Consider the following 12,830-nt stretch of genomic DNA (forward strand, 5'->3'; position numbering starts at 1 on the left):
CCCCTGCTGGAAGTGCATGAGTCTAGATATCAGATGAGGACAGGATCAAGTTCAGCTGCGATGTTCCCTGCAATTGACTGGCACTTGTAAAAACGCACACATGAATGATAGCCATTTGGGCAAGGTAACAGAGGATGACTGTCAGCCATGGGACCTTATCCCAGCAAGGAGTCATGACCTTAAGGGAAGAAACGGAGGCGAGTCGCCAGCTAAAATTGGCGAAAAAACGTAATAAAAAAGACACAACACCCCTAGTATTAGGAAATGCTGAGGAAGCACGGCAGGGATAACTGGGAGCCTAGGTATTGTTCATTGATATTGGATTTAATGTAAATTAAAACGGTACAATGCATGAGCACACTTTATCAATTTCATTATATAAGGATTAAATAAAACATTTTCATAGGGCTGTTCCAGTTGAAATATTTTATAAGTATATATGTGCCCCTGAATCCATTGTCGATATAGCATTATATAATATTGGACGGCCCAGTATCTAAATTCAGAAATGAGCAATTTAATTGCTTAAGTTAAGCCACGTAGCTGACTGATGCCCGATTATCAGCAAGCCACAATTCAGGAAATCGACTGTGACATTCACAGTCAGCATGCAAATAGATAAAAGGTGAAGCTACAATCAGCCTCCACGCGATCTTACAGTTTATAAAGGATTCTGGCCAAACGAAGAATATTGCAAGATAGGCTCTAGAATGGGAAGGAGAACTACTGCACAAAAGCCCTGAAATGTGCGTTAGTTTACAGGAATTGCTTTCAACTAATGATCTTTAACGTGCACACTATAATATATATATAATAGTATGTATACATTAAAGATTGTACGCGTGTGCGTTCTCTTTGGCACCACGATATATAATGTCACTAATTTTGTGGTGTTAAGGAGAACATTGAACAAGCATTTTGCAAATCCAGTCTAGATGTCTTTAAATCAGATAACATGCTAATTTGTTGATTTCAAAAAACAGTTTTATTTGCTTTTTGAAACATTGTTTCGGTTCCTGGGTAACTTCAGTGTCAACGTGTCAAATCCAACCGACACATCAGACAAAATGCCAAGTCCCTTGGAGTTCCTTCAAATTCGCTTTAATGAAAGGAGCCGTGGGTCCGCTCATTGCTATATGTGACTCAGCTTATAAACCAAACACCTCCACGTTTTGGGGAGGCGGGAGGATATTAAACCGCTCGTTGTGCCGATTTCAATTTTGGCACAAGTCATATCTGAGAACACTATATCTGTAATTCTGACAAACCAACTCCCTTGTGTATTTTATAGGTCTGCTAAAACAATTTAACTCCACACTAGATACTTTACAATATGATAGAAAGTCTTTTTTCGGCGTTGAGGCTGCGCTACCCGCCCTCTCCCTTTGAGCACGAACACGCATTTATTAAAATTGAGAATGAAATAAAATGAGAACTGTCTGCATATTCAATTCCTGTAGATACATTTTATCCGGATTGTTTTATTTAAACCTCACTCTGTGATCAAATTGTAGCCCTCCCATGTCCCGGTAGGTTAAATCATTCCGACCCTGCCTGAACCCACCGGAGCGGGGTAGAGGTGGGCAGGACACTCTGACTGGTTCTGAAGTTGCTCCTTACCTTCCAACTTCATCCCGACGCTCAGGCATTTCTGAAAGCGGCAGTAGGGACACCTTTTCCTCTGGGTCTTGTCGATCTGGCAGTTCTGGTTTTCTATACACGTGTACCTTTTGTTATTTTGAACTGTGCGTTTGAAGAAACCCTTTAAAAAGAGGGAGAGAGAAAGATAACATTGGTTTGTGGCAACCATACATAAAACACATTCATTCTTTCACTTCGGCGCCTGGTTAAATAAAGAGCACTCCAATCCGAAGATCCCACCCCCAGTTCACCCGCCGAGGTAAGGGGTAACCCCTGTCATTTAAACAAATCAAACTCAAATAACCTCATTTAAGAGAGTCTGTCTGGTTTCTAAAACAAATGGGACTAATTTGAGCATCGTTTGAGTGAGACGGTAAGACTGCTCAGCTGGGGTAATGCCGAGTAAAAGATTGGCGTTTGATGGGCGTTAAAATGCGCCCCGGGAGGTCAGCCGGAGATGCAGTCCCCTTCATTTTAATTCCAAGTTATGGTCAGAATGTCTAATAAAGCAGCAATAACAATAAAACTGATGGATAAATATTCTGGCAATGAGCTAGGAGTTTGTCCGACTTCCCCTTACCGTTTGCGAAAAGAAATAACAAAAATATAACTGTCCGCCTAGAGTAGATGTTGTCCCTTTTTTATTAATTTTTTTTGGAAACTGAGAATCATTTCTTTAAAATTCAGCTCTCTCGTTTCAAACCGGATTGAAATCTGCAGACTTTTCGCACTTTCACCAGATTCGGATCGACTACATATTAAGGGGGATGGTGTGAAATGGTGTCACGGGCCCTGCTGGGATGCCCCCTCTGTCTTATCGAGATATCCCCCCCCCCTGCCCTCTACCCTGTTCCCCAAATCAGTACATAAGAGGCAACTAAAGGATGCTGGAATAAAATGCTACAAACCTTTCCACCTGTGAAAGGGGGGGACAAAAAAAATGTTGAAACTTGCAAAGTTTGGACTAAAGGTATGTTAAAATGTAGAAAATCGTGGGAGGGAAAAAAATCATCACCACCACCACCAAGGTCGACTCTCCGACTTGGACCGCGAACGGCCAAGGAGGAACGTGCAGACCGAGTCAAGCGGACGCCACAAACCTTGCAGCTCTCACAGGTGAGGAGACCGTAGTGATATCCGGAGACCTTGTCGCCGCAAACAGGGCACAGCTCGTCCAGGTCTTCGTCGTAGGCATACTCCATCATCTTAAACTGGGTGGCTGCGGAGAGAGAACAAAACGGCACTTCTTCAGAGAGCACTTTAGTGTGGAAAAAAAAATAAGTCAATTGTAATTACACCGCGCCGGGGTGTAAATCAGTTCCGCTATGAATACACCATCGATCGATCGGGGAGGGAGGGAGGGAGCGGGGGCACACGCGATTTATTCCTTTCCCTCAAGACACTTAAGAACTTCGGAGAATCTAACAACAGCCAAAATGATGGGAGCAATGGGGGGGAAGGTATGAGAGGGGAGGGGCACTTTTATTCTGCTCAAGCTGAGGGGGTGTCGTAACCATTAAAAAAAGGGTTAATGACCATCACATAACAAGACCTGGAATCTTAATACAGTTTTAGTTATAGAAAGCAGGCGTAGAAAAAGCAAAACGTGCATGTAATGGTAACGCACCTTGTGAAACTGACTGATAAAAACTGCTGTGTCCTTTTTTTCAACACTATTTCAGGTCACTTTCAAGAATTCAAACTCGGGCAAGTAGTGTGGTTCTCTGCGCTCAGACTGACTTAGGTGCTTGGCGTCAGCGAATAAGTGACTGCAATAAAATGTAAATAACTTTTGAAAGAAAACTTTATCGGGACGAGATCATTATAGAAATTCAGACAGCTGCTCAATGCGTGTTTGCCTTTCCTCGTAGATTTCACTGGAAGCCTGTACAATACACAGGGCAGGGAGATTTTAGTACTTTAAGGAAAATAGGATTCCAGATGGAAGGGCTGCACTTTCTTTACCTATAGCGCTGTCATACATGTAGGTAACCGAAACTCGGATTGGCTAAAATAAACCAAACGGATCCCACTTGATTGCAAACGAGACTTTTCAATTTCGACTTCGCGCCTTTGAAACGATTCCACGCACTTTTTACAAATGTTTTTGATTCATCACAACGTACAGAAAATGACACAACTTCAAGCGCGATCTAAATTCTCACTAATTCCTGCTTTATATCCGACTTTATATCCCACAAATTCTCTAGTGTTGAAAAGTAATTCTCACAGACTCTGCAGGCAGTCTTGCCAAACAGGAGTGCTGTTTTTAGAATGAAAGTGGGAAACCCCAAACAGCTAAATCTGTGCATTTTGCGCCTAGGGAGTAATGTGAACAGCGCTGTGATAATTCTCATATTGGATTACATAAGGTTTAATGACTGATCTCTGTTTTTGGTGTACAATTTCTTCAAACCAGCCAGAACCTCACCTTTAAGGCCCTTCATTGTAAACTGACAGAACCTCACCTTTAAGGCAATTTATTACAAGCTGCCAGAACCCCACCTTTAAGGCCCTTCAATATAAATTGCCAGAACCTCACCTTTAAGCTCCTTCATTATAAACTGCCAGAACCTCACCTTTAAGGCCCTTCATTATGAGCTGCCTGGACCTCACCTTTAAGGTTCTTCCTTATAACTTGCCAGAACCTCACTTTTAAGGCCCTGCATCATAAACTGCCAGAACCCCACCTTTAAAGCCCTTCATTATAAACTGCAGAACCGCACCTTTACGGCCCGCCAGAAAAAAAAGCAGCCAAAAGTCGAGCAGAATCACATCGGCCACAAAACTGGAGCAAGAAATATCTCAAAAAGGCGTCCTGGCGAGGGAAATACTGGTATCTGTCCTCTGGGTCTGCTGGCTTGGCTGCAGTGCCAAAGATTGCCTGGAATTTAGTTCATTGTCAGATCTGGGCACTGGATAATTTACAAATACAAGAGGATGCCTCGCTGGGTTTTAAAGAGAAGTCACGCTCCATAAAATAGATTTTTGTTCACATGAAATTTAAAATCTCCCATTGTATCCCATGTAAAGCATTTTATAAACGTCAATTCAATGCGCAGGTCATGCAATAAAATATGCATTGTCTCCGTTATACAAATGATTGTCCTGGTTTCATCAAGATACATTTTCTTTCAAAATATATTTAAACCTTGCTGGAGTTTTCTGTTCACTGACACTCCCCCCACTCCCGCTTCAAATCAGCACGAATCCCCTGAACTGTGCGAGTGGTTAATGCTGAATGTTGTTATTGATCTGAAACTGATTACTGGGAGAGAGACAGGCATCCCTCATTTCAATAATCTGTTCCCAAATATATCTTCAAAACATTTTACCTCAAAGTGGTTGGAAATATATGTATACGTACATATATGTGCATGTGTCTTGGTTTTGTGGTGTGAAAATTGAATACAAATGCAAGTATTTCGATGCTCTCTGTAATTACTGAAATATTCGATGGCAAACGGTCTAATCCTTTCCTTCGGCTCCGGGCAGTGTTGACGGTTTAAAAGTTCACATTCTTTAAAAAGTTTTTTGAAAGGTGAAATGTTAACATCGGACATTTTAGGTGTCATTTCAAAAATAAAACTGCCGCTGGACTTGAGAGATCTGAAGAGTTCTAAATGTGAATAAAGCGACGGATTAAAGCGTCTTATTAAATGGCACCTCCCATCTGCTTACACTGACCATTTAAGTTATTATATTAATATATGTGCAAGTGTTCATCAAGCCGCTTCAGTCTCACAAAGCAATTCTTCCTCTCGTGAGGGGACTTGAGAGGCAGCGTAAAACGGACGGCAGCGAATCGACCGCCTGTTTTATTTTCCCCTATCGACTTCCAATTTGTTTTTTGAGTATAAGTAACCGGCTTGCTTGAAATTCAGCGCGGCGGCGCTTCGTTTGACAAGCAGACGAACCCCCTGCTGTTGCCTCGGCTATTTCCAGAACAATGTGAGCGGGTCTATTTCTGGGCCTCGTTATTTTTATGCTTATTGTAATATTCTGAATTAAAGTGGTTGGAATAACACACATGCGCACGTGCGTCCCGCCAAACAGGTGTTTTGTAAACTCTCAGCACTGGGCAAAACAAGGCTGAACATCTGCGGAGTTTTGAAAAGGCAGACACCTCGCATGCAGCCAACCTGCCCGAACACCTGACTTTCGAGTTTCGCTATTCAGTGGAATTCAACGGGTTGGATTCGTGCTCTCCAAATATTTAAAGGGCAACTGAAACCCAGTATACCGTAAATGGGAGAGAAAGTCACTAACAATTTGATGATCTGTTTGATGGGGCTGAAGAACACATAAAATACCCGAATGCGCCCTGGTCCCTCCTTGAAATAGATGTAACGGAAACATTAATAAAAGGGAATAGTGAACATTTCCTTGAGTTGTGACAAAAAATGATGGTGTTCTGTTGCTATTATTACTGGTCAAGATAATTCAAGCACACGTCACTGCCGAGTGTGAAGAAGCATAAAGTTTTGGGAGGGGAAGGTAAAATATAAATAAATGATGTGGCCGCACGCTTGTGACCATATGCACCGTGTCTCCATTTCTCTCCTCTCCTTGATATCTTTGGTAAAGTTGAAGCTGTGCATTCCCATAGAAAGGCCTAATTTGATTCACAATGCAGCCATTCCAAGTGTCCCGTTCACCTCACCTCACGTCAATCCCAATCATTTCAACACGAAAATCAAAGAACTAACCGACACGGAGATTTGCCGATAAATTTGGATAGACAGCGAACAGAGCTGTTTCGAATTATAGGTTGTGCCGTGATTAAGAGTCAAATGGTTTTCGCGCAGGTATCTCAGTCCTGGGAACAAGAAAATGAAGCGCGCTTTATGGTTTAGTTTAAATGTATCCACATATCAAGAAATTAACCAAAAAGAGTAACAAGTTTGCCTGTCTTGTCAAAACACATTTCATGTCCAATTCATATCGAAATCGGAATCTTTTTTCTTTCAGAAACACCAGGCGCAAAGTTTCTGTACGAGGACACTTGTGCCCTGATTGGTGGGTTTACATGCCATTGGCCTGGTCTGTAGGGGGGATTTTAAAGCTGAAACTACGAGCAGGAAGACAATTCTTTCAGATACCAATAGTTGATGCGACCATATTTGTGTGGTTTATTTCACTTTTAACAGTGACGCTTTTGACAAGGCGACGTTTGAACCTCCTGCAACTACACAGAGTTGCTTCCGCTCTTTTTTTGTGAAATTAGTTATCCAAGTGTATCCCTTCTCGGCAAACTGAACTGTCCGCCAACTCCCCAAGTTTCAAGTATTTCACCGCTAACCACTCGCTACTGACTTTTAGTGCGCTGGCTTCGGCATCTCCCGATTTAAAGCGGCGGTGTCTCTCTTTTGTAAATCAAACCTTCTGAGTCTTAACTGAAATCAGCCCGGCGCTTCTACCCCCTGGTAGTTTCACTTTAACACAAATCAACTCCACGCACATAGAATAAAAGAATTAACTTTTAATGTGAAACTGACAGTTTGCAAAGGGCACTGCGGGTTCACCTGAAATTACATGCACACCAGTGCTATCGCTATCTGTCAACAACCTGGGACTAGGTCTGTCTAATTTCATACCAGTTAAGTCTCTTGTTTCAGCATTGCAGGATTTCTGAGCACCTTAACAGAACAGTCTTTCTATATCTCATTAACATTCAGATTCACAAGCCAGAGAGCACGCAAACAACAACAATTCTTGGACACATCTTGAGCTAATTGCCCGAATATTCCTCCTAACATGCGTTAGTTCAGTACCAGATTCAACCATCTCTCCCCCCACCCCCATCCCCACCCCCCACCCCCCCCCCTTCCCGGTGTCCTCAGATGAACGCATTTACCGGTTTGTTAAATCGATTAATTGACCAGGCTGTTCAGTACAAAACGCAGTTCTCTTACCGTGCATAGTTTCCGGCATCCGATCCCCATGCGACCGAGCAATACCGATGGATTCTGCCTCGGCTTTGGGCAGCATGACACTACTCCGGGGCTGGCTGTGGGGAGACGCTCCGTCCAGCCAAGGACCTGAACGGGGAAGAGACACACAGCGCGATGGAAACAAGAGATTTGACTTGACTTGACTTGCAGATGAGATCGAACGCAACTGAACGAGCAGTGTGTGTGTGTGTGTGTGTGTGTTTTTTCTTGTTAGCGTGTATTGTAGCAACAGTCGAGACTCATCGTTTCCCCCCCTCCCCCCTCCCCCAACCCCCCCCCCCCCCCCAGACCAGACTGACACGGGCTAATTCTGGTGTTTGTATCTAATGCATTGAGAGGTTGTGTGAAGTTGGAACCTTTCGCTTCCTCCTCACCCGCGCTTTCCTGGACTTGATTACAAGCGACCTGGAGCCCGCCGACCAATAGGGTCTTCAGTCGGACCCAGCGTCAGGTCGAGTGAGCCAATCAGAAAATACTTGGAGCCGGGAGCACCCCCCCCCCCCCCGCTCCCCCCACCCCGGATAATATCAACATTTCACCAGGAATAAGGAGTAAGAAAATCAAATCACAATAATCTGCTCACTGGCCCGTCCTGTACCTGCACTGTATACTGTATCACTGGTAGCTCACCACACGCCAATTTTACATCCTTTTGTCCACTGAAGAACATTCCCAGATTTTTATTCTTCGATGTATGACATGTAGCCACATAAATTCACTCAGAAAGTTTTAAGAAACTATATACATCAGCAAGTACAGCCCCAGAACACGCTTGACAGCAAGTGGAATTCACACAGTTCACAATCACTGGATAGTTAAGTGCGGATTTGAGAGATTCGTTTTGGCAGCACCGTTCAAAGATGTGTGATCCTAGCCCCTGGAGGGACATCAGCGTGAAACCGATTCCAGTGGAAGAACATGTTATGAGATTGGGGGAGTGGACGAGCTGGGAATGGGATTCGTTTCGTACAGCTGTAAACCAGTTGGCTCAATAAGCACTTTTTCCAGCTCAAGGATTTGTATCTGGCATTTCCAAAGCACCTGGCCGCGTTATTATAATCATTAATGAATCAAAAGCGAGTCGTTGAATCCCGGTATTTCTAAAACGATATATACACAGTCCATTACAGAGATTAAAACAGGGTTAGTTGCAAATATGGACCATAAAATGTGTAACCGTATAACAACTTAAGATTGTTTTTTTATGTCCCAAAAGTTTTGTTTTACAGAAACATTAATTCAATATAAAGTCTAAGTTTCAAAATGGGATGCCAATCATAAAGGGTGCAAAATAACGGAATATTTTTGAATTACTTCTAGTGTAATTTGGGCATAAATATATAGTTTTAGTATAAGCGTGTTTTTACTTCTGTAATCCGATTCCTCATATAAATACAACCCAAATATCAACTGTCCCCGTCAGCTTTGTTAATGCCGGTTTTAGTGAATCCAACGGAATTTTTGAGTTGGATTTTCAGAGGGAAAAAATTGCGAAAAAGCCAATTGCTATTCCATTGAGAAGTTTGGTAACTAACGCCCGTTTCAATATTCTAATCCGGCTCTATATAATCCTAATACAATCAACCTCAGGGAACAGGCACGGCTTCATCTGGCAACGTATCTCTGACTTATTAAAGTACAGTACAATTTGAACACTGTTATATGAAACTGTTTATAAATAACTGCTTGATTCTGATTAGGAGATGAATGCGCTGCACATTGTATTCGATGCTGCAACTTTGACACGTTCACATATTTTTTTCTCAAATTGTCTACTAATTGTTGAATATTGCATACCAAAAAAATCCCATTGGTTCAATTAATTCAGTACGACAGACCTTCCCTTCTTGCCGGAGGTGGCTGATTGGCGAGACTGGAGGTGCGACAAGTAGAGGTAAAAGGTACAGTGGGAAGTAGTCACATATCTTCATCCGTTTAATGCTCGTCAGTTAATCGTGGTTGTACATTAATAAACTGGCGGGTTTCAATTTCCCCCAAAAAGGTCCGTTTGAAAGTTCTAGGAGATTGCACCTGGCTGTAGAATTAACCTGTGATATTAAACTTTAATCTCTTCGTTTTGAGAGATTATTGTCATTTGACGGGAGTTCAACAAACTCCACAGATATTTCAACCAAACAACCTCATATGCGCTGTCTGCTAGCTCCACTGCAAGTGTAACACTAACCGGAGCGAGGTGGCCCATATTAAGCTCGCATTGTCCCTTTGAAAAGAGACAGTCATTAATACTGCCGGGCTATTCTTTCCTCGGCTCCTGACAGCTCACATACTTGGAAAGGTCTCTCTCTCTCTCTTTCTCTCTTTGTCCGGCCAATACATTACATCCAACTCTCGAGAATCTGCCAACAAATCCAACAGAGCCAAGAATAAAACACAGGGCAAAATTTAATTATTGCTATCAGCTCGCCACTCTCCTCGGCTTACACGGCCAATACTTTTATTTACTTATCAGCTCTTTTCTCTCGGCTTGATAAATATATCTAAATAATAAAAATACATTACCAATACAAGGCACTGAACAGCAATTAGGTGATAACAGCTATTTAAAGAAAGCCCAGCTTTAACTCGATCAAGATGCTACGTTTTCTGTATTTAAATATATTGCAGTACAAGTTTGTGTCATTACGACACTGGTAAGCAATGCAACTTCTACAGTTATCTGTCATTCGTCTATCAGACTATCTGTCTGTCAACCGTCTATCAGACTATCTGCCTGTCAATCAGTCCATCCGTGCCTACATTAATAAACCATCAACACTTCTACAAAGATAGTTGCATAATACAGTGATCAACCTTGCTCCCTGGTAGTGTTCAATCACTATTTTAATAGCGCTATGGCATTATCGCCAGAACGACACGTGCGGAAACAGATAGCAATCTCGGTTTATTTTTGTTTTCTGGATGTCCTTTCTCTTGATTTTCCTATAATTTACTGATTTAGTATTTACTTCCCTCACATATATACCACGTCCAGGCTGTTTTGCAGTTGCCATTTGTCTCCTTTTTTGAAAGAAAAAAGTGAACAGGTCGAAATAATTTCAATCCTGTCCTTTGCACAGTGTGGCTGGATACAGTGGATCTACTGCTGGGATCACTGCCCAGAGATGTGTTATGGCGATGCAGGGATTAAATACTCTTTCCCCCTGTATAAAATCACCATGCACTTTTGCCAATAAGCGAAGGGCGATTTGTGACTAGTTTTGCTTTTAGCACAGGAAAATAAAATTAAAATAAAACCCCAACTCACAGGGAACATGTTGGAAGTGTCTACACGAGAGGCATTCAGTGGAAGAATGTTTGAATGTTTGATGTTTATTTTGAGTTCTCTTTAAGATGCAGATGTTCAATATTGTAACACATCAATAGGCATATATTTTTCTGCTTATTACCAACACTTCCAGTGTACTTTATATTATCGGGGCACTCCACAGTAAATATAATTGTTAAACCTGAGAAGGTTTATAATCTTCAATTGACATTTTAAAGTAGTCTACCCCGAGTGAACTTTCTGGCACGGCCCAAGCGTTCTTGTACACGAAAAGCCAGGTTTGTCCTTCGCCAACCGTCACTTCTACGGGACCATTTAGAAATAATCAGATGGCGAGTGCGGTGCAGTTTCTCGGGATCAGTGACCAACACCGAGACACCGATCGCTGCTGACCCGGGAAGCCTCAGCCCCAGGCTCTCGAGTCATGTAACCAAACGCTTGGCAGAGTCAGCGGCTGGCTCAACCCCGATGGACCTGGGCAGATCTCAAGCCACGAAGTCGGACATTGTTGAGCAGCCCGATTACCGTGCGTCGTTGGCACCGGATCAACTCATATCTTACATCGTGTTTGGCCTCATCATCGAACACGATAACGTTGACATGTCTACTCAGGTCCTCTGAAACATCTCCAGTGTTTCCAGGAGACGGAAGGTAACACTTCCCTTAAGTAGCATTATATGAGGATATCATTTCTCCATTCACAAAAAAAAACAAATTCTTACAAGGGAATCCTATAGGCCTCTGTTAGACACGGTTCAAATTCTTTAAATAAGCGTTTTCTCTCGGTAGAACGAAAGAACACGCACCTGTCCATCTCTAAATGAAACAAGAATTCTCAGGGCTCTAAATGCAGTGGCAAAATAATGAAGAAGAAGTGACAACGCAATAAAATATATCAGTAAACCAGGACGACTTAAATAATCAGAAGCCACCGACAGAAAGATATTGCATTGACCTTTTGAGCGCCAGATTTCTTTAGTAAGTCTAACTACTATTCTGAAGAGACGTGCAATAATGAATTGCTGTCGGACTTTTGAAGGTTCTCATTTATATGACAAACTTATCCCACCCTGTTTCCCCAACACACAGCTTATGTGTGTGAGGTATACCTACCTGTAACATGCTCGAGTCCTGTCAGATCTCTGTATCCCCCTCAGTCTCAACCGGAAAGTTCAATAAATGAAGTCCCACTTACCAACAGTTCTTAGGTCATGGTTTGTGGACGCCCGTTTGATGCCGGAGGAAGGGCCATAAGACATTATTAGCTACCAATCTGACGCCCTTGAATGTGCAGCATATAACATCAACTGGCACTGATGCAGCTTGTAAACTTTGTCGACCTTGGGTGAGAACGTGCAATAGTAACCTTCGCAGAAACTGAAATTAAAATATCATTCAAGATTTTGGGAGGATGCAATGCATGTGCCTGGCTGGACTCTGATCTGCTTCTAGTATCAGTGACCTGCAGTAAACCGTGTGTACCATTACACGCTGGTCATTAGTCAGAAGGGTGGAAAATTGGAGGCCAGCTACAGGCCCAGCACGACCACATGATGCGGCGCAGGTTGATAAGAAGGCCCTGTTATAAACTGACAAGCAAGAGAGATAAGCACACTGTTCAGATAATGGCAGAGAAATGATTAACCAGAAGAGCAGGAGTGAGAGATGTTGCAGGCCTCCGGCTCAATAGAAGAGTTTTAGGTGCTGAGAGAGGGTCAAGAGATCACATTCAGTGGATAAGTACCTGACCTAACCGTAGTCGGGCATCTGTAAACGTAGGCCTTGTGATTCAATGTTTTCGTGACACTAGTACTTTAGTCAGTGAACTGTAGACTGTAGATATTTTGATTGGTTTCAGCACTCTTCTGCTGATCAGTGCTAGTCACATTTATACTTGTCTTGCAATAATGTCGTTTTGCAAAAAAGGATCAGACATTTTGGGTACATTA

The 12,830-nt window shown here is 42.5% G+C and overlaps 1 protein-coding gene across 2 annotated transcripts in view; it reads right to left on the reverse strand.

Annotated features, from left to right (window-relative positions):
- The window catches only part of nr5a2 (nuclear receptor subfamily 5, group A, member 2), a 180,619-nt gene extending 168,370 nt beyond the window's left edge, over nucleotides 1–12,249 (reverse strand). Inside the window, exons 1-4 of one of the 2 annotated variants that reach the window (XM_067990618.1) lie at nucleotides 12,077–12,249; nucleotides 7,557–7,682; nucleotides 2,742–2,860; nucleotides 1,621–1,762 (exon numbers count right to left, since the gene is read on the reverse strand). In XM_067990618.1, the coding sequence (XP_067846719.1) occupies nucleotides 1,621–1,762; nucleotides 2,742–2,860; nucleotides 7,557–7,682; nucleotides 12,077–12,140 (451 nt within the window). In that variant the 5' untranslated portion in view covers nucleotides 12,141–12,249. Of the gene's footprint in view, nucleotides 1–1,620; nucleotides 1,763–2,741; nucleotides 2,861–3,268; nucleotides 3,411–7,556; nucleotides 7,683–12,076 lie in introns of those variants that run through there. The other variant, XM_067990619.1, reaches the window with a different exon arrangement.
- Between the last annotated feature and the right edge of the window lie 581 nt (nucleotides 12,250–12,830).

The sequence above is a fragment of the Heptranchias perlo genome, chromosome 9 (genome assembly GCF_035084215.1).
Source record: "Heptranchias perlo isolate sHepPer1 chromosome 9, sHepPer1.hap1, whole genome shotgun sequence".
Classification (NCBI taxonomy): domain Eukaryota; kingdom Metazoa; phylum Chordata; class Chondrichthyes; order Hexanchiformes; family Hexanchidae; genus Heptranchias; species Heptranchias perlo.